This window comes from Trichomycterus rosablanca, chromosome 16 (assembly GCF_030014385.1).
Source record: "Trichomycterus rosablanca isolate fTriRos1 chromosome 16, fTriRos1.hap1, whole genome shotgun sequence".
Lineage (NCBI taxonomy): Eukaryota > Metazoa > Chordata > Actinopteri > Siluriformes > Trichomycteridae > Trichomycterus > Trichomycterus rosablanca.
Genome location: NC_086003.1, coordinates 9,873,652 through 9,896,178, shown reverse-complemented (window position 1 = coordinate 9,896,178; position 22,527 = coordinate 9,873,652). Strand labels below are relative to the sequence as shown.

At 37.9% G+C, this 22,527-nt stretch overlaps 2 protein-coding genes across 5 annotated transcripts in view; one reads left to right on the top strand and one right to left on the bottom strand.

Moving 5' to 3' along the window:
• Positions 1–16,920, top strand: part of aggf1 (angiogenic factor with G patch and FHA domains 1) — a 65,749-nt gene extending 48,829 nt beyond the window's left edge. For all 4 annotated transcript variants that reach the window (XM_063012200.1, XM_063012199.1, XM_063012202.1 and 1 more), the window contains 4 exons: positions 12,080–12,159; positions 13,742–13,863; positions 14,865–14,964; positions 16,601–16,920. In XM_063012200.1, coding sequence (XP_062868270.1) covers positions 12,080–12,159; positions 13,742–13,863; positions 14,865–14,964; positions 16,601–16,795 — 497 coding nt within the window. In that variant the 3' untranslated portion in view covers positions 16,796–16,920. The remainder of the gene's footprint in view (positions 1–12,079; positions 12,160–13,741; positions 13,864–14,864; positions 14,965–16,600) is intronic.
• wdr41 (WD repeat domain 41) overlaps positions 6,030–22,527 on the bottom strand; it is a 60,954-nt gene continuing 44,456 nt past the window's right edge. The window contains exon 14 of the mRNA XM_063012205.1: positions 6,030–7,150. Coding sequence (XP_062868275.1) covers positions 7,133–7,150 — 18 coding nt within the window. The 3' untranslated portion in view covers positions 6,030–7,132. The remainder of the gene's footprint in view (positions 7,151–22,527) is intronic.

Sequence of the window (22,527 nt, the reverse complement as noted above, 5' to 3'; positions counted from 1 at the left end):
ACATACACCCTTCTCGGACACAATTGGTGTCCCCAGCAGCGGACCATGGATTGGCTATGCTACATTCGGGAGACAAAAAGCATTTAAAAAAATTTATTAATTACATTTATGCATATTTATTGTACTTAATCATTTTAGATCCACGTTAATATTGAACAAAAACAGTTTTTAAATGATCATTTCTTTTATTGAATGAAAAAGATTATACAAAACTTATGCCATCCATTTAAAAATGTTAATAATACATTTTAATGCTGCATTTACCAGATGCAACCAAATCTTTACAACATCAGTGATCTTTTACATTGCTGTGGATGGCTTTGGCTGGTTTATTTTAGTGACATCAATTGGCTTTTTAACATGGCCTGCCTGTTTTAAGCCCTTTACAAAACATCTTTGTTCTAAACCACTTACAGGTGATCTTGCTTCTGAGTTTCTAACAGTCCTGTTGCATAAACTACTGTATTTGTGCTGGAGCTGCATTTCACAGACTGATAGCTAGAGAAAATCTCATTTAGTCGTCTCAGAAGCAACAAAGCATCCCTACACCATCACCATATACACCTATATATGACTGGTTGTATGACTTGAATTATTCAAGTTGTTGAATCATAAACACTGACCACATAAAAAGTGGAGGCCTGAAATCTCTTAGATGTCCATTTTTATCTTGTTGTTGATGCATTTTTAAAGAAATATTGGTAAGCCACCGACTGAGTAGATTTACCATTTGCCACATGGTTTGTTGCCATTTCAGAGCCTTAAGCCTTGGCTTTGTAACCCTGTTCAGACTTTACATTTTTTCTTCCAATAATTTCTAATAGAATTGTATGCATTGTGACCAAGGACGGATTAAGGATAGTCTGGGCCCCTGGGCAAAGAGTTTTACTAGGGCATTTTTCTTTTTCTGTTATGAATGATTTGTATTGTATCAATTCATCTGCCAGGCTCATGTTCAGATCTGAAGGATATGCTGCAGCAAGTGAGTTAGCCTTTAAAGTGAGCTCACTGTTGGACATTTTGTCAGGCATGAAAAGAACATCAAATAGCTCAGTTAAGTGTGTGTATGCATTCAAACGGTGGTTGAGACAGGACACAAGTTTGTCAATGACAACATTGAAAGTTTCGATCCGAAACTTGTCCTTTCCGTTAAATGCTACACCTGGCTCTGCACTATCATCAGACATAATTTTGCGCTTCTTTGTACGCTGGAGGTCATGCCTGTACTCTTGGGAGACAGCAGTGGTGACATTTAAAGCTGCCCCTTCAAACACCTCAAAGTTATCTCTCTGTGCTGCCACAAAGTCTCGTAAAGGCAAGAGAAGTTGTGTAGCTGTACATATGTCAATATCATGCTTCTGCAGCTGCAGGCTTGTGGCTTGGAACCTCTGTAGTATTGTGTCCCAGAAGTATGCCATGAAGGCCATCTCCAACGTGTCCAATTTGTCACAGAGTGCAGAGGCTTCACTTCGAGTTACACATTTCTCCTCCATATCTTTAGACATATCATTCAATGCCTCTCTCAGTTGTGCATAATATTTCCAAAGAGCCTTAGTTGACTCAGCTCGTGCGCTCCATCGAGTACCTGACTGATTTCAGTGTGAGTTTGATATCAGTATCACGGAAAACCTTTCCCCACTTGTGTGTAGATGATGCACAAAATGTGTACATTGCCTGTACAAAGTCAAAAAAACATCCAGCTTCTGGGCTACTGTCAACAGCATTGACACCAACTAAATTCAGTGAATGTGCTGCAAAGGTGACATAACAAATCAAAGGGTTTCTTTGTTTAAGATGAGCTTGGACTCCATTGTACTTTCCCGACATGTTACTTGCATTATCATATGACTGGCCCCTACAGTTGGATAAGTCTAGGCCCAGATTCTCCACCATAGCAACGACACACTCTGCCAAACTGTCCCCACTATGGTTTTCAATAGGCTCAAAAGCTAGAAAACGCTCAACTACATGTCCGTCATTATTAACAAACCTGAAAATAAAAGTAAGTTGGTCCACATGAGCAAGGTCTGGAGTGGAGTCAACTATAACAGAGAAGTATTTTGATTCTTTGATCTCATTGACAATTGCCTGCTTTGTTCTCTGTCCCATCAAATGGATAAATTCTTCACACACTGTCGATGATAAGTAGGACACAGAACCTTTTCCCTTACCTCCAAACCTTTGGAGGTGCTCAGCTAGGAATGGGTCAAATTTGGCTAAGAGTTCTATGATGCCCAAAAAATTACCATTGTGGGCTGATCCTAATAGCTCATCATCTCCCCTGAAAGCAAGTCCCCTCTCCCCCAAAAACTGGATGACTGCAACAACTCTTTTCAAAACTTCCCGCCAGTATTGTCTTTCTGCATCAATTTGTTTGACAATATCAGAATCAATTGTTGCTGTGCCTCTGGAGCGATTATATAATGCTAGCATGCAAGCCCTATGCTCCACACTCCCCTCATGCTCACCAATCCGCTCTGAATGTTTCCAGTCAGAAAATCCATGAACAAAAGTATTGTGCTTACTGGAAAACAGTTTGCAAACAAAACAATACCCACAGCCAGTTGAAGGAGAGTAAAGTAGCCACTGCCTAGTCACAGTTTGCCCGTTGGGTAGAGAGCAACTGAGTAGAGCATTTGTAAAGCTCCTACTGGTACCCCCAATGCCTCTATCCCTGACTGAGGCTGGGTACTTAGCACTTCTGTTTTGAAATGCAGCTTCTCCTCTACTAACAAGAATCGACTTGGCTTGGTCGGTAATGGTATTGGGCCATAAAGCAGGGTCGTTGACCGTTTCACACCAGGAGTTGGGGTCCTTGCCCTCCTCATTTGAAAAACGACACTCACACGATGCAGCTGGCTGGTCTGATTGTGGGTCTGACACACCTGCAACTTTCCTTTCATGGTCTTTCTGCTGCTGGTCTGTGGTAGCCTGGCAGGGCTGGCATTCCTGCTCTGCACCTGACTGGGTCTGCAAAGGTACATAGTCACTGACAGGTGACACTAAGCCAGTGGTGATCACATCTTCATTGCTAGAACTCTGATCACTGCTAACATTAGCAATACTTGTCTCACTCATATCCAGCGGTTTCTCAAAGAAGTTTGAGATCAAAGGAACGCTTTTCAGGAAATCTGCCTGATTTGCTTTCTTAATCTTTTTTGCTTTTCTTTTTGAGGCACCACTTTTTTGTTTGGGATCCATGTTATTAATGGCAAGTGTTTCTTAAGATGCAAATATAGAAGCTTGTCTTGCAAATTCCTATTCCTATCCAATACTTACTATGTTGTTTCTATGTTGTATGTTCAGGAAAAAAATACAATCACAAAACTGTAGAACCAGATACAATATGTAATAAAAAAAAGGCTGACCTATAACTATTTAGCTATAAATTGTTGTTATTGTAAATGTATTGTATGTATGTACTAATATTATAAAGCTTACACTTCTACTATTATCAATAATGTAATATGCAAATAACAATAAGCTTTTAAAAAAGCTGTGAGTTGCTAGTGGCTGTGAACCTTTCAAAGTTTAATATATTATATATAGTAATATAATATTATATCATGTAATATAATATAATATAATATATAAGCCTTTGAAAAGACTATGAAAAGAATGTAACAGAATATATGCAATATAGTATAGTATAATATAATATAAAAATATTTATATATATTATAAAATAATATAATGCAGTATAAAGGGCAATGAGCCTTTAAAAAGGCTGTTGGTTGCTGATCTGGTAATAGCAAGGTAAAAGTTGTAGTAAAAGCACAGAGCAAGTTCGCAAGCTGAACTGTCTGAATGTGAGGAGTTTTGATACTGGCAGGGGGTTTTATAACCTCCGTGAAGCTGGCCCCCCATGTGGTCAGAAATGGAATATAAATATTATTATTCGTTTGTGCTGCGTTTGTGCTGGTTTGTGCCGTAGGAATCATCGTTTGTGCTGGCACCGTTTTAGAGAAATTAAGTATTATATTTTATTACCCGTGACGTCACCAGCCCCCCATCAGAGCCCAAAATGCACCAAAACCATCTCATTCGTTTGTGCTACGTTTGTGCTGGTTTGTGCTGCTAAAAGAAACATTTGTGCTCTTTTAATTCTCAAGTTATTACGCTATAAATATTACACCTGTGACGTCACCAGCCCCCCATTAACGTCCAGATTGCACCAAAAGCATCTCATTCGTTTGTGCTACGTTTGTGCTGGTTTGTGCTGCTAAAAGAAACATTTGTGCTCTTTTAATTCTGAAGTTATAGGCTAAATAATATATTTTTTTATAAAGTGAGGACACCTGGCCCCTAAAAATGTCCAAATTGCACCAAAACCCTTTAATTCGTTTGTGCTACGTTTGTGCTACGTTTGTGCTGGTTTGTGCTGCTAAAAGGAACATTTGTGCTGTTTTAATTCTCAAGTTATAGGCTAAATAATATATTTTTTTATAAAGTGAGGACACCTGGCCCCTAAAAATGTCCAAATTGCACCAAAACCCTTTAATTCGTTTGTGCTGGTTTGTGCTGCTAAAAGGAACATTTGTGCTGTTTTAATTCTCAAGTTATAGGCTAAATAATATTTTTTTTTTATAAATTGAGGACATTTAGCCCAATAAAATGTTCAAATTGCATCAAAACCATCTCATTTGTTTGACATCATTTTGTTTGACGTCATCTCATCTGGATGATGTCATTGGATGTGGATTCCACTTTGCACAGATATGTCAAAGCACTCAGCCATACTGCGTATCCTCTTCAATATCCTCTTGAAACTAAACACGCAGTTTTAATTGGTTTTCATGTTTTAATTGATATTCCTGCAATATACACAACTTATGGCAGAACATAACTTACCACACGTTTGTAAACTGTGAATCACTTAACACTACAGAAATATACACTACAAAAGTATAGGTTTTACATGGCATTCTCTCTATTCATTCTTATTTAGTCGCATCAATAATTTTAATGTCAAAAGTCCTTTGATAAATAAACCAATTGTCCTTATGTGACTTCTTAACGGTGGGAATCTTTATTTTAAGCCATGTTTCCATGAGGACCAAAGTCTGAGATACAGGGTGGGGACCTGTTTGACTGTAAGCAGTCATTTTCAGACAGCACAACTTAAACTTAAACTCCTAAAATTTCTTTTCCAGGTAAAAACGTGACTAAAATAACAGTAAGATGACTTATTTTCAATATTTTGTACTTTATTGTCACTTTATGAAGAGAAAAGTGTCTCAGTAGACTCAACATCAGTAATAAAATACTGAGGCAGAGTTGGAGTGTTTGTTGTATGAATACAAGTATTTTAAGAAGAATGCAATGCATGTCTAATTTGACATGCAGTTTACTGGTGATCAGGATTCCCATATGTGTATCACTGTAATGACACTGTAATGACACTGTAAAGAAGTAACCCCAAAGCTTCCTCGGCTCATTAACATTGTTTGCAAGAATCTACTGCAGCATCCACTTACAAAACACACAAATATATAACCCTCACCATATAACGTCATATTAGTCATTAAGGTTATATACTTGTTTATCCATCTCCCTGTGCAACTTGCTGTCAGTTCTGTTAGGTCCTCACAAATCTGCATACTTTACACATTTATACTTTCCATCATGCTGCCCTGCATATTTATTGTATTAAGATGCACTGCCTTGTCTAATTACACTGCACTCATTCATTTTGTTTGTACTTTCCCTTTCACTAGATAGCATGCTGCACCAAAACCTTGGCAGAATGTCATTCTGCTCCACTATACACCACATTACCACGTTATTATAAAGACCTACCTTTCAATTACGCTCACTGGCCAGTAAATTGGGCTTCAACAACCCAAGGCATGGCATGAAAAAACATTATTTTTATGCAAGTTTTATAAAAAAAAAAAACACATATGAGAAAGACCATTGTCCTAGCAACAAAAAGTTGGTAGTCACGTTTGACTAAGGTCTGAGCATACTTTTCTTTTGTCCTCTCCTCAGGCAACTGTTGGAAGAGACATTCCAGGAAAGAGCTTTCATAGCACATAAACACATAATTCTCATTTTAAGGTAATTTATTGCTTCTAATAAAACCCTGTAATAGTCCTCTGAGAATTTTAATCATATTAATGACATTTAGAACAAGATTGGACAGTTCTGTGAAAAATATAAAACAAACATATGCTGTACATACACATTAAAAGGCAAGTGAAAGACAAATCAACTGAAATTGAAAATGATTGCATCAAAAATATAGATGAAGGTAAAGGCAGATGAAGACAGTGACAGCTCTAATTCTGGCACATGGTCTCATGTCCTAAATGAAGAGATCTGGAACATGACCAGATTAGCCTGCATACTTAGTTTCAAGAGAGCAAAAGTGTACCCACACAGTGCATCTAAGTGCATTGACATCACTGGCCACTGTACTGCAAAATTGTCCATTTCCAGTGAGAGTCTACCAGAGGTGAGCACACCAGCAGTGCTAAAATGCAGAATTGATTACATTGATGACAGTTTTCATACTGGAAAGGCAAAGCACATGCTATCTGGAGAGAAAAGACTCTCTGAAGAACTCTGGCAGGGTAAAAAACTGCTACATGTGTGGCGAGCCACAGAGGCTTACAAGATAATGCCACTCGGTAACCCAGAGCTACCCACCTACCAAGCCTGAGTACATTAAGAAAAGCCAAACAAGAGAGAGGGGATAGGGAGGTAGAACACAAACACCCCATCCTTTCCCCCTCATCTAATAAAATACAGTGTGCCTCATAGGGGCAGTATTCATGACATCGGCCTTGACACATTTTTTATGCCACTATTGGACCCCCTCTCAACTACTAGTCAAAATACTAGTAAAGACTCAAGTGTACGTTTTAATGCTACAGGTACAGTAGTCAAAAGGCTCACTAAACAGAAACATCAGGACATACAGTATATTTCCATATCAAGGAGTTCTGTCCTCACATGGAGATACTTCTATTCACATCCCAGTGGTGCAAATGCTGTCTGAGCGGCATGACATTAACGCCATATCAAACTGGGTCTCTGAATGGCTTAGAGGAGGAGCATCTGTACCAAAAGAAGTTGTTTCTGATTTCTCTCTTGCATTACTGGGTGGTCTTGTTAAAGCCTTTACTTCTTACTCTGGTTTGAAGACCTATATAAATAGAATAACAAAGACATCAGAGCTATAACACAAACCATGGAATTTTGCTGTGACTAAACTTTTTTTAAGCTATGTTACATTTTGATTATTTGGTGAGTCTGTAGGTAGAATATACTTGTTGACGGCCCACAAGCATTTAAAACCTTTGAAATAACATTAACAATTGGAATTCACAAATCAATTTAGCTGTGTAACATGTGTATGGATAATGTTATGGATAACATTTTAACATTTAAAATGTTAAAGGTTTTTAAAGGTAATTCGATTATAATAAATTTCACTCTGTGATGCAATTTTAACATTGTTAGGGGCTAAGTGTCCTCACTTAATAAAAAAAAAGAGAGAGAATTTAGCCTATAACTTGCAAATTAAAAGAGCACAAATGTTTCTTTTAGCAGCACAAACCAGCACAAACGAGATGCTTTTGGTGCAATTTGGACGTTAATGGGGGGCTGGTGACGTCACGGGTGTAATATTTATAGCGTAATAACTTGAGAATTAAAAGAGCACAAATGTTTCTTTTAGCAGCACAAACCAGCACAAACGTAGCACAAACGAATTAAAGGGTTTTGGTGCAATTTGGACGTTAATGGGGGGCTGGTGACGTCACGGGTGTAATATTTATAGCGTAATAACTTGAGAATTAAAAGAGCACAAATGTTTCTTTTAGCAGCACAAACCAGCACAAACGCAGCACAAACGAATGAGATGGTTTTGGTGCAATTTGGGCTCTGATGGGGGGCTGGTGACGTCACGGGTAATAAAATATAATACTTAATTTCTCTAAAACGGTGCCAGCACAAACGATGATTCCTACGGCACAAACCAGCACAAACGCAGCACAAACGAATAATAATATTTATATTCCATTTCTGACCACATGGGGGGCCAGCTTCACGGAGGTGGTTTTATATACAGTAGATCTTGCATATTCACTTGGAAGTTCTCGCAACACCTGATTGGCTCAGCCCCCGTGGGAATTTAGGGCAATGTAACAATTTTTCACCACTGAGTGAGAGTGGGGGAGGGGCAGCCACTATCTACTACAAAAAATGCTGTTTTGTGTGTGTGTGTGTGTGTGTGTGTGTGTGTGTGTGTGTGTGTGAGAGAGAGAGAGAGAGAGAGAGGCATGGAGAGGGAGACAGGGGGAAGGTTTTGAGTATATTAGAAATGCTGTGTTAATGATATTAAATCAAGTTTAATTATTGTCGAGACCCCTTCACACTGCCTTGAAACATGTCAAGTCATGTCAAACTGTCATTGAATAGTCATTGAATAATAAGCTGAATAAAATATGTTTTCCAATAAATAATCCTCAAACAAAATATCAGGGTTACACGCATACGCAGCCACAGCTACTACAACAAAACCACTTGCTGTTTATCATCTGTCACCAAACCAAAATTGTGCTACTCAGTAAAATTAGCTTGCAGTTCTGTTGTATGAAAAGGCACTTTTCCTTTCATGCATTCCTTTAGAGCTAGAGTGACCACTGGTCTCTTTACTGTTGTTTATTAAAGGGGAAACATGAAACTAGTCAAATGGCTTGTTGTTTTCACATAAGTGAAATCACACCCTTGGCCAAATTCACTCAATTTAATCGGTGTCAAAGATAGCATTCATCAGACAAATTGCTTGTCTTAAATTTAAATAATTGCAAAATTGCTAAATTAATTTGTGTCTCTGCGCTTAAGAGAAATTGAACATAATAATTTTGAAACAATACAAATTCAGAAACATTAAGTAAGGGCCTGAATCGCATATTTGCAACAAAATGTCTGTTATGAAATATGGTAGCTTGCCTGGCAATTTGTAGGTCCCTAGAAAGTCAAGGAGCCATGGTAAACGACTTCTATGGAAGTCAAGGGCCCCATAGCAGGGGCCCTCGTGATCAAGGGCCCTCTAATGGAATGCCCTGCTCTTCTCTAGGGCCCCCTGGTAGGGGCTCTCATAACCAGGGCCCTCTAAAAATATGCCCCCCTCTTTCCTAGGACCCCTAATAGCCAGAAGTCAGAGCAGTGCCACAACGCCTCATCCATTTTCATAAGAAGCCCAAAAGCATGGCTAGGGCCCCCAAAAGCATGGCTAGGGCCCCCAAAAGCATGGCTAGGGCCCAAAAGCATGGCTAGGGGCCCCAAAAGCATGGCTAGGGCCCCCAAGAGGCCCTGGGGTCAAAGTCCCTAATAGTCAGAGGATCCTTAAAATGGAGGGCCCTCGGAAATAAAAAATATATTGTATCATAAATGTTGATAGGCATCGCAAAATGTTTTGGGCCTGGCCCGGTCAGTAATCCAGCCATGATTGTGACATAGTGTACTGATTGTTAAGGCCTTTTTGGAAAGCAAGTTTATAGTATTGTTACAAATCAACCCCAAATCAAGTTGGGACAGCATGGAAATGCAAATAATTAAAAAACACGGAGTTTCTTACATTTACTTTGACTTTTATTTCATTGCAGACAGTATGAACCTGAGATATTTCATGTTTTGTCTGGTCAACTTTATTTAATTTATTAATAAACATTCATTCCTGCATTTCAGGCCTGCAACACATTCCAAAAAAAAGTTGGGACAGTAAAGCATTTAGCACTTTGTAATGTTGCCATTCCTTTTCACCACACTTAAAAGATGTAGTGTTTTAGTGTTTCTGGTTTAATTTTGTCCCATTCTTCCTGCAAACACATTTTAAGATGTGCAACAGTACGGGGTCGTCGCTGTTGCATTTTTAGTTTCAAAATTCTCCACACATTCTCTATTAGGGACAGGTCAGGACTGCAGACAGGCCACTCCAGTACCTGTATCCTCTTCTTCTGCAGCCATGTCTTTGTAATGTGTGCAGCATGTGGTTTTGCATTGTCTTGTTATAAAATGCATGGACGTCCCTGGAAAAGATGACGTCTTGAAGACAGCATTTGTTGCTCTACATTGCTCTCAATGTACTTAATGCATTAATGCTGCCATCACAGAAGTGTAATTTACCTTTGCCAAGGGCACTGACACCATATCATGACAGACCCTGGCTTTTGGACTTGTTGCTGATAACAGTCTGGATGGTCCTTTTCGTCTTTGGTCTGGAGCACACAGCGTCCATTTTTTTCAAAAAAGACCTGTAATGCTGATTTATCTGACCATAACGAATGTTTCCGCTGTGTAATGGTCCAGCCTAGATGCCTCTGAGCCCAGAGAAGTCGACGCCTCTTCTGGACATGGTTAACATACAGTCAAGCTGGAAAGTCTGCACACCCCTTTCACCTTCTCCACGTTTTATTACATTACAGACTCATTCTATAATAGATTGAGTTCTTTTTTGCCTCAAACATCTACACACAATTGCCAATAATTACGAAGTGAAGACTGTTTAGAAAATATGCAATTTTATTTTACTGACAAAAATAGTTTATTTAGGGGTTACATATCTGTACACACCCTTAGCCTAATACTTGGTTGATGCACCTGGACATTTTTGCCCATTCCTCTTGTTATATCATTGCAAGCTCCACAGCCATTTTCAGCTCCTTCTACAGATGTTCGATTGGTTTCATCAGACCAGAGAATCTTGTCTCTCATGGTTTGAGAGTCCTCTAGGTGCCTTTTGGCAAACTCCAAGCAGGCTGTCATGTGCCTTACTAAGGAGTGGCTTCCGTCTGGCCACTCTACTGTAAAGGTGTGATTTGTGGAGTGCTGCCTGGATGGTTGATCTTCTGATAGGTTCTCCCATTTCCACAAGGATAAGCTGGAGCTCTGTCAGAGTGACCCTCAGGTTTCTGCTCACCTCCCTGGCCAAGGCCCGTCTTCCCCGATCGCTCAGTTTGGCCAGGAAGCCAGGTCTAGGAAAATTTTTGGTGGTTCCAAACTTCTCCATTTACGAATGACTGCGAATTCCACTGTGCTCGTTGGGACCTGTAAAGCTGCAGCAATTTTTCTGTACCCTTCTCCGCATCTATGCCTCAACACAATCCTGTTTCTGAGGTCTGCAGATAATTCCTTTGATCCCATGGCTTGGAGTTTGCTCTGATATGCTGATATGATATTTTACATTTTGATTTTTAATAAATTAGCACAAATGTCTAAAAACCTACTTTGTCATTGTGGGATATTTTGTGTAGAATTTTGTGACAAAAAATGAACTCAATCTATTATAGAATGAGTCTGTAATGTAATAAAATGTAGAGAGGTGAAAGGGGTGTGCAGACATTCCGGCTTGACTGTAAGTCAAAATTTTAAGTGGCATTTGTTTCCATATTGTAGTGCTTGACAAAGGTTTGCCAAAGTAATCCCTTGCCCATGTGGTTATATCAACTATTGTTGAGTGGCGGTTCTTGATGCAGTGCTGTCTGAGGGATCGAAGATCATGGGTGTTCAGCTTAAGCTTGTGCCCTTGGCCTTCATGCACTAAAATTCCTCCAGCTTCCTTGAATCGTTTAATGATATTATGCACTGTAGAGGGAGAAATATGCAAATCCCTTCCAGTCTTTCTTTGAGGCACATTGTTTTTAGACATTTCAATCATTTTCTTACTTATTTGTTGACAAACTCTGTTCATCTTTGCTCATCAAAGGCTGCTTTTGTACCAAACCATAATTACAGTCACCTGTTGACATCACCTGTTTGGAATCACATTATTATTTCATTTTTTCACCTCATTACTAGCTCTAAATTGCCCCCGTCACAACTTTTTTTGGAATGTGTTGCAGGCCTGAAATGCAGTGAGGGGTGTTTATTAACAAATGAAATGAAGTTGAGCAGACAAAACATGAGATATCTAACTGTCTGCAATCAAATAAAAGTAAATGTAAGGAACACTGCATTTTTATTTTATTTGCATTTTCCATACTGTCCCAACTTTTTCTGTAGTATTGTTATTGCTTGTTGTGGCAGGGATATGATTGAGGAGCTTTGTGTATTTTCTGCTATTTTTCAGGGTGTGTGTTGAGTAAGGAGGACAAAGAGATACAGAGACACAGAGAGCTTAAGCTGATAAAAATTAAATATGGTCTTAAAGTAAGTTTTTCTCTGTTATATTTTTTTACTGGATAGAGATTTGATTGTTGTTTGACCCTGAAAAAAGTGCAGAAATGCAAGAAACGTTAGAAACTCTAAGAGAGCATAAGAATCTAGTACAACCTATATCCACCTCAGATGTACCCACTAAATAACACTTGGCTTTTTATGTATTAATGTGTAAAAATATAATGTTTAACAATTTTCTGTATGTAAAATACTGTAAATAATCAAAACTAGCGCATCAAAATTATCATTAAAACTGCCATATTCAGCTTTGTTTCCTGTAGTGAATGTGTTAACTTCAGTGAATAATTAATTTTTATCAGAGATGTCCAAAATCTTATGTAAGACTTTAAAAAATATTTTGTGACAGTGCTTGTACAAAGTTTTTTCAAATTGTCCTTGTGTGTGCAAGTTTGATGTGGATATAAGCTACATAATAGTTCAATGTTTTAAATGCTGCAAATAAAGCTTGTCATGCTCATTTTACCTGGCTGTGCTGTAAAAGACAATTTGCATTAATTGAAAAGGTCCATCTATCAAACAGCAATCATGGTAAAGGCAAATGAGCTGAAGTTCAAAAAATATTAAACAACAAAAAAGCCACAGAGCTGCATAGCAAACACATTAAACATGCCTGTAAGTATGGTTGGTTAGGTCATTTGTGGGTTAAGACATGCAATAAAAGTAATCATTATAATAAAATCAGGCAAATTTCTGGTAATTTTATCTGTTAAAACAGTTCTGTAATGCCTGCCTTGTATCACAATCAGATCAGCCACAGGTAGTTGAAAATGTAAAAAGAGATTAACTAAACATCTGAGTAATCTAGGCCTAATTAATCTAGTGTTTATGAATCCAAACAGAGGTGATAATTTAATGGTTGTTGGGCCTTGTAAGTGCACCCTGGCCCCTGCTGTAACCTTCTTTTATTTTCTGAACTAAAAGAAGCCCTGCACCTTTGTTAGTAAAAAATATTTTGCAATATATGTGAAATTTAACTTGCAGCCAGTGCATAGAATTGAACTAATATGATGTAAATTTCTTGTTTAGCACTCTGATGTTCTGACCCAACTGGAGCTATTTTTATGGACAGCATCCAGTCGGAAGCATGATGCAATAATCTATTCTAGTTATAAATGCATGTACTTTTTAGCAGCTTTAACAAAAAGTATACTTTTTAGTTTGCCTATGTTATTAATAATAATAATAGATTTCTGGTTGCATTTTCTGATGCAACTGTGGACTGTAGCATGATGGTTTCTCATGCAGTACTGTCTGAGTGCTCAAACGTAATGCACATTTAACAGTGGTTTCTCATATGGAATTATATCAGCATTGGATGCCAGAATTTTAAGTTTCTGTGGTGTTGCTATCTCCATTCTTGTTTTTAGCTCTCTGTGGGTGAAAATGGCAAAACTGAAGCTAGAACCTGCAGTTGATACTGTTTTCAATTTACTAACATGGTACACTGCAAAAAGTGAAAAGGGACTAAAAGGGACAATTTAAACATGCATTAAATCTGTGAACCTTTAGGATGCTTTAAAAATTGATGTATGCTGTTCTGTGTTTTATTTAGAACAGTGACTATGAAAACAGTCATAAATGCAATAAATACAAGGACAGAGCTGAGAGCAGGAGACAGACAGTAGGAAGTGAGGGAACCTTCTACAGAGATGACGCTCCAGCCTCGCTACATGTGTAAGTAAACACACACTCATAAATTCAGGTGGATATAAAAAAATGAATATTGTGAATATTGTAAGTTCATTTTGTTTCATATTTTGTAAATTGTCCATGATCAAATTGTGGCAGGGCATAGATCAGGGCATGGATATGAAAAATATCTAAGGCATAGAACATTCACAATGGCATTGTATTTTAAATTAGTATTTCAGAATTTTGAAATTAAAGAAGCTTGAAATGGGACAGATAAAAACAAAACCAGGAACCTCCTCCAGAGCAGACATTCAGACTCAGATTGGGGTGCCAGTTCACCTCTAAATTACTCTAAATTATATCCAAGTTTCATGTCTATAGTGTTGTCCCATGAAAAGATATAATGAAATATTTGCAGAAATGTGAGGGGTGTACTCACTTTTGTGATACACTGTATGTGCTAGTCTGTTTTTGATGGTTTGACTCAGCCCCACCCAGTTGCTAATTCTTTGTAACGGAAAAATAAAAATATATAAAGTATAATTGAACTTATCTTGTTGCATTAGGTCTGGATACCAACACAGAGCTCTGATCAAATCCATTCAACATATTTGGATTTTCTAGTTGGTGGCAAATTTTTACAGTCTTCTAGATCTAGTTTTGAAATATGTTAAAATCTAAAAGGCTTTGCAAAAATCCTTGCTCTCACTGAAATATAGGTCTTCATTTTAACTACATATTGGCTGTAGAGGGGTCAGTAGAGACCAGGTCAGTCTGTTTTTTTGTTAATTCAGATTGCCTAGAAACTTAGGCAATTTTGTAATGATTACCACAGACAATGATTTCCATTGAGAGAGAGTAGTATTTTATCCCATTAGAAATAGCATTTGAAATCATAGTGAATTTTGTCATTTCCATATTTTTTGTTACCTCAAGTTACATGATGTAGTATCAGTATTGAGGTATGGTGACACAAGCTTTTTCATCTGGATTATGTATTACTGAAGTGTTCCTCTAATGAATGTGTATGTGTGCTTGTGTAGAGAGATTAGTGAGAAGAATAAGGGTCGACAGATGCTGGAGAAAATGGGCTGGAAGAGTGGAGAAGGACTGGGCAGAGACAAAGGAGGCATCATTGAGCCTGTAAACTCATGCACACTTTTGGAAACAGTCAAAAATAATCACATTCATACACAGATATGTGTAAAATTCCCCTTTAAATTCATAACCAAAAAATACATTAAACAAAATTTGTACATAAACCAAATGTAAATGTTCTGTTGCTTTACTACATACCTTCTTTGTTTTATTTTCTGTTTTTATTCATCAAACTTTTTTAACTTACACTACTGAAAGAGGCATGGTAGTGACAAGGGCTGTAACTAACAATTATTTTAGTTACTGCTTAGTCTATTGATTTTAACTGGTTATGACATTACATTATTAACATTACATCATTAGTCAGTAAAAAAAGGGCAAATATGGCAAATGGCCAAGAATGACCTTGGTCAAAGAGGTAAATAAGAGCCTAATTTTCTCTCCTAAAGTCCTGTACAGAAATTGGATAACTCATTGAATGGACAATCTGCTCTGCTCTGGCAATGTGGCAAGACTCAAGCCGTATTTTAGTAAAATGCATATGACAGCCTGCTTGGAGTTTGCTAAATGGAATATAAAGGACTCTAATAACATGATGAGAGAGGCAGAATAGTAAGCAAAATCTTTGGCAGAAAAACAAGCACTGCATATCAGCTGGCTAATACCATCCCTATAGCAAAACGTGGTGATGACAGCATCATGCTATGATTGTCAGAATTGTAGGAGGGTTGAATGCAGGCAAATTTAGCAACATCTGTGTAGAAAACGTCCTCCATAGCATATGCAAGCGAAAACTGAGGTGACGATTCACTTTCAGCTAGAGAGTGATCTGAAATATACAGTCAAAACAACACTGGAGCGACATCTGGGCAAGTCTCTGAATGTCCTTGAGTAGTTCAGCTGAAGCCCAGACTTAAATCAAACATGTCTGGAGAGACCTGAAGATGGCAAGTCAGACACTCACCATCCAATCTTGACAAACCTGTGCAATCTTAATGAGCTGCAGGTACTGCCTAATGCTAACAGTAGTGACAAGAACACTTGTCGGTGGCCACCACCTGCAAACCATTCCCTTTTGAGGGGTTTGTCTGCCTGTTGTCTCTCCAGTGCACATATTGTCACTTTCATTTGCAGCAAAAAGGTAAAGTTTATTCACAATTGCTTATGCAATTGTGACTTGACAGACTGAAATCCCTGAAATTTAATTGACTTGGTGTTATACTGTAATGATTAATGTTCCCTTAAGTTTTTTAAGCAGTGTACAAACCCCATTTACAGAAAAGTTGGGACATTTTGTAAAATGTGATGAAAAACAAGAATATGTTGAGCAGTTGAAGTCTTGTATCTTCTTTGTAAATGTGTTGCAGATATCAAATTTTAAGTTTTTTTTGTTTTACTTCATACAATTGAGTTTCATAATAAAGAAATCAAGGATTCTTGTTTCTATTTCGTTTTACAAAATGTCTTTACTTTTCTGGCATGTTTTTGTATACTACATGTTTTATGTATTAGTTAATATGATGTGGTTGGGTAAAATGCTACACAATTTGCTGATGTAACATTTGTGGCTGCAGTGCATTAAAACACCTGACATGCAGGTTGTAATGATCAAGTCATTACACACTTATTCTGTTTCTATTTCTCTGACTCTGTCTCAATACCACAACAAACTTGTGTGCAGGTTGAGCTGCAAGTGAGACGGGAACAGAGTGGGCTTGGCTGTGTGGGGACTGTCTCAGTGAATGCAGTGTCTCTTGGCCACAGCAAGAGGCAGCAGAACTGGGAGCAGGCGAGAGAGCGTTTCCAACAAAGCCACCTAGAAATGCACACATCAAAGCAGCCACAAAACTGGGTCAGAGGGCAGCCCGACGAGTGAGCGCGAAGACTACAGAAAAAGATTTTTTTATTTTGTTTAGTTATTAACAAATATATTTCAGCTGATTTGTAAAGGAAATGTCCTATGTATTCTCTTTGTAGTTATTAAATGCATTCCTACAGTAACTAACAAATGTCTTGGCTCTTTATAATTTTTTTAAATAATTCTACTGGTCTAAAAACACAATCTTAACCCTGCACAGTGTTGCTTTTAGGCAACAGAAAGTTTTTTAAGCTCCATGTCCAGTGCCTGTTTTTTTAATGATTGCAACCAACCAGAATGGTCAAAAAAATATTAAAAAACAATCTAATAAAGTTTGAGATTCACCATCAAGCATCATTTTAAGGTGGGACTGCCTTTTCTGACACATGGTAACAGGAGCACATGGTATAAGAAAAACATAAGATTTTTTGCTTTATTAATCTTATTTAAAATAACTTGGATTGTAAATAAAAATATGTGCACATTTAGGAAGGTGTAAAGAATCTTTTGTCGGGTCTTATGAAGTTTATTTTATTTTGGTTTAGAAAATTTTCATTTTCATTTTTAGAAATTTGTTTTTTCTTTTCGTTGCCTCAGGGCAACATTGTGCATTAAGGGGTACTTTTCAAGGATGTTTTTGCTGACTGTGTTTTAGGATGTTATCATGTATTATCACATGTATTTGTGCAGTATAAGCTCCAAATTCAAATGTGTTTTCTTCTCCTTTAACTTTTTTTCATATTTTTTGATAGAAAAATGACATAAGAAAGTTTTATGGAAGACAGGAACAGGATCGCCAAGTTACGCCAATGCCATCTGATAGTGAGGACAGTGAGATAAACAGCAATGACAATGAGGAGGAGTGGAGTGTAGAAAAAGGTTTGAGCAATAATGAAACTAGGGTCTTAATTTCATACAGCAGACAACATACAAAAAAGTAGTTGAGGAATATAGGATGAACATTAAGCAGTAGCAATAATTGTGTTATTATTGTGTTTTTGTTGCCATTGGAAATATAAAAGACCAGTGAGGAATGGCATAATAAGAAGTGACCATATGCATCTGTATTTCTTTAAGTCCCAATTTGCACATAGTTTGTGCAATTACAAATAAGATGTCAGGAAGAGAGGGTGACCCAGTGGTGGGATTTCCCACTAGTATTAGGAGAAGAGAGGGAAGCAGGGGCCCACAGCATCTATCCCTAACCAACATATCAGACTGGACAATATCTCCCACTGGCCAACAATGTGACAAGAAGGGAAGATGCAGGGTTCCTGGGTGCACAAGAATGCTCAAAGTTATGTGCAAAAAGTGTAATGTACCACATCACAGCAGAGAATAACTGCTTTTTAAAGTTTTATGAGCAAAGTCTCTACATAATACAAACCTATACCCATGTCCAAAAAATACACATTTCTAGTGCTTTTTTTCTTTCCTTTTTAATTGTTTGTTGACATTTTTTAAAAGATTTTGTGATTTTGTACTGCACTCTGAGTAGTTAAATATTTTGTTATTAAAATGTCCCAAAATAAACCTAGAAATAATGTGGAATATTTTTTTTTCATGTACCACCAAAATGCATGCAGTAGAGGGTTAAATTATCTTCATGACATTAGATAGACAGAGACAAACAAATTGGTTATATTTTATTTACTCTATTTTAAAGAGCATCTACTGATGCTACTAAATGCTTGGCCTTCTCTATTTTCAGGTGCCCCTGTTATATATAAGTCAAATGACTTATATATAACAGGGGCACCTGAAAATAGAGAAGGCCTAGCATTTAGTAGCATCAGTAGATATACTATTCTGATGATTGATGGAATGATTATCATAAACTGTACAGCTGTTTTGCATTAGTATTGTGTGTATATGTTAAACTGCTCAAGTGGATCTGTGTGGACATTTTGCATTATGCCCCAGTAGGTAGAACTGTGATTATCCGCTTATAATAACTTTACTAATAGTGTCAAGAAAGAGAGAAGAGTATGCTCAGGAAGTATGACGGGAAGGCCCTGCCAGGTGAAAAAAGGGAGGCACTAATTGACTGTTACAAATGAGGAAGACTGCACCAATAATCACCTGGTGCAGCTAAACAACTGCTCCAACCCAAGGGAAGCTGATCCAACTCAAAGTGAAAATGCGATGACAACATATTGTTACACACTTTAAGATGTGATTGGAGGAAGAATGAACCAAAATAAAATCTGAAACACTCTTGGTTTAACTTGTGCCAAAATGCTGTTTACGTGTTGTAAAAAAGGGTAAATGCTAAATAAACTTTATTAGGGTAGTTAATGAGCTATTAATCTCCCCTGATAATGCAATGGTCTCTTGTTCTTTTACTACATCTTAGTACAGTGTTTAATACTGTAAATCATATATTATTATATAGGGTAGAAAATACAGTATGTGTAAAAAGACTGGCATTCTCTTGGTGTAAATCCTATTTGAATGCTTAACCCTGTAACACCTAGCATATCATATTTGATACATGAGTTTTAACGACCTCTACATCATTAGTAGGTGTATTGTTTTTCTGTAGCTGATGTATACAATTAGATACATGTCTATTATAAATAGAATATATATAGAATATAAAAATCTAATATATATATATATATATATATATATATACAGTGTATCACAAAAGTGAGTACACCCCTCACATTTCTGCAGATATTTAAGTATATCTTTTCATGGGACAACACTGACAAAATGACACTTTGACACAATGAAAAGTAGTCTGTGTGCAGCTTATATAACAGTGTAAATTTATTCTTCCCTCAAAATAGCTCAATATACAGCCATTAATGTCTAAACCACCGGCAACAAAAGTGAGTACACCCCTTAGTGAAAGTTCCTGAAGTGTCAATATTTTGTGTGGCCACCATTATTTCCCAGAACTGCCTTAACTCTCCTGCGCATGGAGTTTACCAGAGCTTCACAGGTTGCCACTGGAATGCTTTTCCACTCCTCCATGACGACATCACGGAGCTGGCGGATATTTGAGACTTTGCGCTCCTCCACCTTCCGCTTGAGGATGCCCCAAAGATGTTCTATTGGGTTTAGGTCTGGAGACATGCTTGGCCAGTCCATCACCTTTACCCTCAGCCTCTTCAATAAAGCAGTGGTCGTCTTAGAGGTGTGTTTGGGGTCATTATCATGCTGGAACACTGCCCTGCGACCCAGTTTCCGGAGGGAGGGGATCATGCTCTGCTTCAGTATTTCACAAGACATATTGGAGTTCATGTGTCCCTCAATGAAATGTAACTCCCCAACACCTGCTGCACTCATGCAGCCCCAGACCATGGCATTCCCACCACCATGCTTGACTGTAGGCATGACACACTTATCTTTGTACTCCTCACCTGATTGCCGCCACACATGCTTGAGACCATCTGAACCAAACAAATTAATCTTGGTCTCATCAGACCATAGGACATGGTTCCAGTAATCCATGTCCTTTGTTGACATGTCTTCAGCAAACTGTTTGCGGGCTTTCTTGTGTAGAGACTTCTGAAGAGGCTTCCTTCTACGGTGACAGCCATGCAGACCAATTTGATGTAGTGTGCGGCGTATGGTCTGAGCACTGACAGGCTGACCCCCCACCTTTTCAATCTCTGCAGCAATGCTGACAGCACTCCTGCGCCTATCTTTCAAAGACAGCAGTTGGATGTGACGCTGAGCACGTGCACTCAGCTCCTTTGGACGACCAACGCGAGGTCTGTTCTGAGTGGACCCTGCTCTTTTAAAACGCTGGATGATCTTGGCCACTGTGCTGCAGCTCAGTTTCAGGGTGTTGGCAATCTTCTTGTAGCCTTGGCCATCTTCATGTAGCGCAACAATTCGTCTTTTAAGATCCTCAGAGAGTTCTTTGCCATGAGGTGCCATGTTGGAACTTTCAGTGACCAGTATGAGAGAGTGTGAGAGCTGTACTACTAAATTGAACACACCTGCTCCCTATGCACACCTGAGACCTAGTAACACTAACAAATCACATGACATTTTGGAGGGAAAATGACAAGCAGTGCTCAATTTGGACATTTAGGGGTGTAGTCTCTTAGGGGTGTACTCACTTTTGTTGCCGGTGGTTTAGACATTAATGGCTGTATATTGAGTTATTTTGAGGGAAGAATAAATTTACACTGTTATATAAGCTGCACACAGACTACTTTTCATTGTGTCAAAGTGTCATTTTGTCAGTGTTGTCCCATGAAAAGATATACTTAAATATCTGCAGAAATGTGAGTGGTGTACTCACTTTTGTGATACACTGTATATACAACCCCTGGCAAAAATTATGGAATCACCACTCTTGGAAGATGTTCTGTCAATTGTTTAATTTTGTAGAAAAAAAATAAATCACAGACATGCCACAAAACTATCATTTTTCAAAATGTCAACCTTCTGGCATTAAGAAACAATAAAAAAAAGAAACAAATATAATAGTTGTGGTCAGTCACAATTGCTTTTTTTAGATCAAGTAGAGGAAAAAAATATGGAATCACTCAAATCTGAGGAAAAAATTATGGAATCACTCTGTAATTTGCAGTTTAAAAACAAAACATCTGCAGCAGATTAGATTTGCTAATTATTCTTCAGTTTAAAAAGAGTGCTTACACCTCGGAGAGCTGTTGCACAAAGCAGATTGTCATGAATCATGGTTCCAACACAAGATATGTCAGTTGAAACAAATGAGAGTATTATAAAACTCCTTCAAGAAGATAAATCATTGTGGAATGTCGCAAAATATGTTGGTTGTTCCCAGTAAGCTGTGTTTAAAATCTGGACCAAGTACAAACAAAATGGGAAGGTTGTAAAAGGGAAGCATACTGGTAGACCAAGTAAGACATCAAAGCATCAAGATAGAAAACAAAGCAATGTGTCTTGAAAACAGAAAATGCACAACAAAACAAATGAGAAACAAGTGGCCGGAAAGTGGAGTCAACGTCTGTGACTGAACTGTAAGAAATCACCTAAAAGAAATGGGATTTACATACAGAAAAGCCAAACAAAAGCCACCATTAACACCTAAAAAGAAAAGAACAAGGTTAAAGTAGGCTAAAGAAAAGCAATCGTGGACTGTGGGTGACTGGATAAAAGTGATCTTCAGTGATGAATCGCGAATCTGCATTGGGCAAGGTGATGATGCTGGAACTTTTGTTTGGTGTCTGTCCAATGAAATTTATGAAGATAACTGCCTAAAGAAAACATGTTAATTTCCACAGTTGTTGATGATATGGGCCTGCATGTCGGGTAAAGGCACAGGGGAGATGGTCTTCAATAAATGCCAAAGTCCACATTGAAATTTTGGACGCTTTTCTTATTCCATCAGTTGAAAGGATGTTTGGTGATGATGACTTCATTTTTCAAGATGATAATGCATCTTGCCATAGGGCAAAGGACGTGAAAACTTTCCTTCAAGAAAACATATAATGTCAATGGCATGGCCTGCAAATAGTCCGGATCTCAATCCATTTGAAAATCTCTGGTGGAAATTGAAGAAAATGGTCAATGACAAGGTTCCAACCTGCAAAGCTGATCTGGCAACAGCAAGAGACAGTTGAAGGCAGATTGATGAAGAATACTGTTTGTCATTAGTTAACTCCATGCCTCATAGAGTTTAAACCATTATAAAAGCCAGAGGTGGTGCAACAAAGTAATAATGGTGCAGTGTTTTCTAATGATTCCATAATTTTTTCCTCAGATTTGAGTGATTCCATATTTTTTTCCTCTACTTGATCTAA